Here is a 5,364-nt window from a genome sequence, read left to right on the forward strand (position 1 = left end):
TTTATGTATATTTAAATTATTTGATCTTTATATCTAAGAGTTAAAATAAGTTAAATTTTTTTGAAGTAATATATCAAAATAATTTATTGATTTTAAATTTATTTTTTTTGCTTTCCTTCCTTTTTTTCTTTGCTTCTACTTTTTCTCTATATTTTCTTTCAAACGTACCGACACCCAAACATAGCCTAAGTTGTGGATCCAAGTATTCACACTAATGCAAGTTTTGGCGAAGTTCAATTACCTGCTAGGATAAACTCTTGGTGAATATCAACTAGGTGATTAATTTCGAATGGATTCTTAGAAGGTGACATTTTTGAAACTTCACTACAAAGTTAGTACTTTACAATAAAATCTCTATAAAATAATAATCTTAGGAATGAGAAAAATTATGAACTTAGCAAGGTTATTGATTTGTTGAAAAATAAATAATTTATTAATTTATTGAAAGAGTGTTATGTTTCTACAATAAAACACTTAATCTATGGGGTAGAAAGTTAATACGTAGAAGGCAAAAAGACTCTAGAAAATAAAAGATGGTTATTAATTATAAAAGATAAAAAAACTTTTGAAAAAAAAAGACATGGTGTCAAACCTTAATGTCCTAAAAGATAAAGAGGTTTCAAGTGTATGATAATTTCGAGGAGAAGTGAATTGAGAAAAAAAAAATGGTGTCAAGCCTTAATGCCTAAAAGATAAAGATGTTTTAAGTATATGACGATTCTGAGAAAAAACGAATTAAGAAAAAAATGATAAAAAGTTACTTAATACTATATATGTTAATGCCCTAAAAGATAAAGGGGTTTCAAATATATGATGATTCCGAGAAGAAGTGAATTTATAAAACGTTACTCAATACTATATATGAAGTTCTATTTGCTATGAAATTTTGTTTTATATATATATATATGTGTGTGTGTGTGTGTGTATGTGTGTACTTCATCAATTATTAATTTTATATTTTTTTGGGGTCTTAAGGATTTCTAATAATATTACTATCTTATGCATTTTGTGAGGTTATTAATTTAGTACATTGGCTTGAGTTGGGAGAATAAAATTTTATTACTTATGGGAAGTTGTTAATTTATTGAACATTCATTTATTGAGGTTTTACTGTAGTAACTAATTTATAAATATTTCAGCTGATAAATTTAAAATAAATAACAATGATGAAATGGCACGATGTTAGACACATTATGTCATTTTGGAATTCATCATTTTTTTTTTCAAAGACAATAGTGCCATTTAGGTAATATCCTGCAAAGAGGCTTTAATATGAAGTCATGAACAGAAAAGGAGGCAGTGGATAAAAGACATAAAATAAATCATAAAAATCATTAAAAGAAATCAAGATTCAATGAAACCAACACGGTTGAATTTCATTTGTTTGAACGGAACCTTAAAGAAAAAGCTTAAAAACAGCTTTTGATTCAAGAGAGAGATTACAAGAGTTGTAATACATGCATAGATATAGAGACACCCAGTTAAAGGAGTGTCACACATGATGTTGTGGCAATTAATAAGAGTTGATTTTCAATAGAGGATGTGATCAATATGGGAGGGAAAAGAATGTACCAAATTAATTTATGTACCAAATTAATGAAGAAAAAGAAACTCACTCCATTTATTAGCATTAAACTTAATTTATTACAAGGGAATGAAATCAGCAAATGAAACCGAAACTATTTCCACCACTTTTCCCACCAGGCATACATATATATACGAATCATTTCACCCCATCTAATTACCTCCATCAAAAAGATATATTTTCCCACAACTCTAGACATATTTACTATTCAAAAACATAGATCATGGCCAGTTTCTGCAAGGTCTCTATCATGGCATTCTTTCTCTTAGCTAGTGGGGCTTTCCTGTCATCACCAGCACTGGCATTCGAAGCCAATGAACAAGACTTTAGCCTCGCATCAGAACCTTCTTCCAGCAGTGACCAAGACATTATTCCACCAGCATTACGCCATTATTTGTTTCAATGCCTCGAGAGGCTGGGTGAAGAATGCAGGCCATTGTTCTTTGCTAGAATATTCATAGGTGAAAAAAATGAGATCACTACTAGTTGTTGCCAATACCTGGTGGAGATGGGAGATAAATGCCACACTGCGATTACCAATGCTGTAATCTCGAGACCTGAGTTCAGTGGCAATGCAACCTTATTTCGTACAAGATCTGATGAAACTTGGACGATCTGTATCCGACTCTTAGTCTCTCCAGGCCCATCTGCTTAAGATTAGATTTGCATATTTGTGTTTACATGTAATTCAATAAAAACGTGAATAATGCGTTTACAATGTTGTGTCAAAGCTCTCTCAGAGTCTAAGTACAGTTAATTATAAATTTGAATAAGATATTTTTGGTCGAATATTGGCTCCTTTGGTCTCACTGTTGGTCTCATTTTTTTTTTCTTCTTAATTCCAAAATTACTAACATTATTTTCGTCACATCTTTATCCCTGATTGAAATGAAATGGCGAAAAAAGCAATGATGGGTTTGCTTATTAATTGCAATGCCAACATTAAAGCCATGCAATTCAAGGTTTAGCCAACATCCATCCATTTTTGCCAAACATCGAAATATTTGTATGTAAGAACATATTTATTAATGAATAACATGGATGGTAGGTATGTGTACTTGTTAGTAAAATCATATCAACAGTTTCCCTCTTTTGTTTTGAAATGATTCTTATTGCATGGTTTCTGTTTCTTATGCCTTTGACATGGTAAGGCTTTTAATTAGACTATTAATGGAGCATTAGATGATTCGTTCCCAATTGGTGTCTCAGCAGATTCATGTCTAGCTGGTGCTCTTTGATTGAGAGAGTAATCAACAAAATTTATAACCTATATCACCATACATTAGGATAGCTTAGCTAATATAGCATAGTGGCTCTAGGATCGTTCACTGGGAAGGGTTTTCAACTCTCAACCGATACCAATTCAAGATAAATTGATGCTTTTTTCATTTCAAGGTTAGCTTTAAAAGAAAACATAAAGATGTTTGAGTGAAAAGGGTTTAGTCTTAAACTAACCAAAAAGAAAGTAATGGAAATTACTTATGAAGAAAAACATTCCTTGGAGGTTTAGGTTCACAGGGGAGATTCCTTATGCAAAAACAGAGCTCCGGTCATTTGGTTCATTTCCTCGCATTAGAGAATTAACATATAGTCAATTCTCTAACCGGCTCTGTACAGATGTAACCTTTAAATAGATTTCAGCTCTAATTCCCTCTCACTGATGTAACTTGTAATGGCTCGTGCCTCTCACCTAGCATTTTCCATTCAAGGTGATCTTTAACTTTGGACTTCCCTTCTCAAGCTCACAAGAGATAACTAATGGATGTCTCCTTAGAGTCCAAAAGCTTACCAAGTGTTGGCAATTCTAGAAAATCCTACCTCCAAGTCACTTCCCAAAAGCTCGCAAGAGATAAACAAGTGCATCTCCATGGATGGAGATCACGTGCCTTACCAAGTGTTGGCTCAAGTGACTTGAAGGTGTTTTAAGTTAACTAAAAACATAGAAATCATTAAAGGATCACACTTTCTCTTCATTAATGATTGAAACCACAAAGCTACTAATTCATGCACTTGGAACCTTTCCCGGCTACCTTAACTCCAAGGAACTAAAAGTCTAGCCACTCATTCTCTGAGGAAACTTCCTCAGAGCTTGTTTGGCTAGAAAGAAAACTAACGAGAAAACAAATATATGAAGGAAAAACAGAGCAAGTGCTCTGTGTAATATATTTCTTCCTTCCACCGATTACATAATAGATCATATAAGAGATGATCCTAGATGATGATCTCTGTAAAGAAAATTACAAACTATATATATGAGGTTATTCACCCTTTTCCTTGCTTAAAGACTAAGGAATCCTATGATAGGTGGATTACAAGGAGACTTTGGGAATTTAGACAACAAATATCTAAAGCAAAATATCCCAAAATATCTCAACATGTCGGTCGGAAATATCTCAAGATGTCGGTCGGAAATATCAGGAAGCTTCAGGAGAACACTGCAGCTGTGCATGTCTGACCGGGTAGGCATTACTAGAGGATCCGGACATGTCTATCTGGAGAAGTTGAAACGTTCTCCTTTCCTATCCGGCTATGAGATATCTGGATGTAAAAATGTCGGCGCACGGAATTCCTCTCCGGGTGGACTGAGCTATGCTGCGCAAGGGGGACCGTCTGCGTGTGTAAGGTGTAGGGACCCCTCTCCCGGATGTCACGGAGTGCATGGCTATTCAGATCAACTCCATCCGGATTCCCCCATCGGAAAGGCAGTGCAATGCTATCCGGATTCCCCAAGTGGAAGGCGGCGCAATGCTATCCGGATTCCCCAAGCGGAAAAGCGGCACAATGCTATCCAGATTCCCTCAGGTTGAAGCACACAACACTCGTGAAATATCACACCCGGACGATAGCATATCCTGTCTGGACATCTTTTACTCCTTGCATTTTGGATTTGCTTATGGCAAAGGACTTCAAAGCTTCGGTTCTTCATGTTTCTGAGCTTTCCATTGCTTTGCCATGGATTCCAAAGAACTCTCCTTAATCTCTGATTGCTTTGGTGATCAAAAAGCTATCAAAACACCAAAACTTAACACAATTTGATTAGAATTGATTGCAAGGGTCCTTAATATGTTAATTGGGTTAAAAGGTGATAACTATTACTCAAAAGTGTTTAAAAGAGTTTATTACAAGCTATGAAATAACACTTTTGAGTAGTAATCATTAGACTATTAAAAGAGTAAACAAGTTGAGGAGTCGGTTGGATTTTTAAAATGCATGGAGCATCAAAGGTAGAGATAGAACTCACCAAAAAAAATTTATTTGTTTTGTTTGAGATTGAGTCCCTGTGCACTAGAATGTAGGCCCCTACCAAAGATGCAATCCCAAACATAAGGAGTTAGAAATGCCTAGGGTGGGGTAAGTTAAATCCAAAAACCAACTAAATCTACCAAAATCAATCCAATCTCATCTGATTAGTTATATTTTCAATGGCCAAATGCTTGGTTTGATGTGAGAAATAAAAGAACTTATGAAGGTGGTGCTTGTTTTTTTGACTTTGTTCTAAATATAACTTAAGGCTACGGTCAACCATACAATGATGAATTCGTTCCTAGGCCTTATACACACCGCCCGCCATAGTATGAGAGTTGGTCATGCTCGAAGTTGTTACCTTAACAGCAAGAAGGGAGATGCCGAAGGCAGGGCTTGTGACTAGAGTGAATGGACCCATTATATTTGCCTCTCCTGATGATTGATCAAGTAACTAAAATATTGTATTTTTCAGTACATCATTATGGATTGGATTAGTCTTTCTAGTAGGTATACTTAATTCTCTCATCTCTTGA

At 34.8% G+C, this 5,364-nt stretch overlaps 1 protein-coding gene across 1 annotated transcript; it reads left to right on the plus strand.

Annotated features, from left to right (window-relative positions):
• Nucleotides 1-1,808: 1,808 nt before the first annotated feature.
• Nucleotides 1,809-2,240, plus strand: LOC117933158. The gene has a single exon (XM_034854552.1). The coding sequence runs from the start codon at nt 1,809-1,811 to the stop codon at nt 2,238-2,240; it is 432 nt and encodes a 143-aa protein (XP_034710443.1).
• The last annotated feature ends 3,124 nt before the right edge of the window (nt 2,241-5,364 follow it).

Source organism: Vitis riparia, chromosome 16, assembly GCF_004353265.1.
Source record: "Vitis riparia cultivar Riparia Gloire de Montpellier isolate 1030 chromosome 16, EGFV_Vit.rip_1.0, whole genome shotgun sequence".
NCBI lineage: Eukaryota > Viridiplantae > Streptophyta > Magnoliopsida > Vitales > Vitaceae > Vitis > Vitis riparia.

Coding starts and splice junctions, on each gene's coding strand:
- LOC117933158 (XM_034854552.1), top strand. CDS start 1,809: ATGGCCAGTTTCTGCAAGGTCTCTATCATGGCATTCTTTCTCTTAGCT.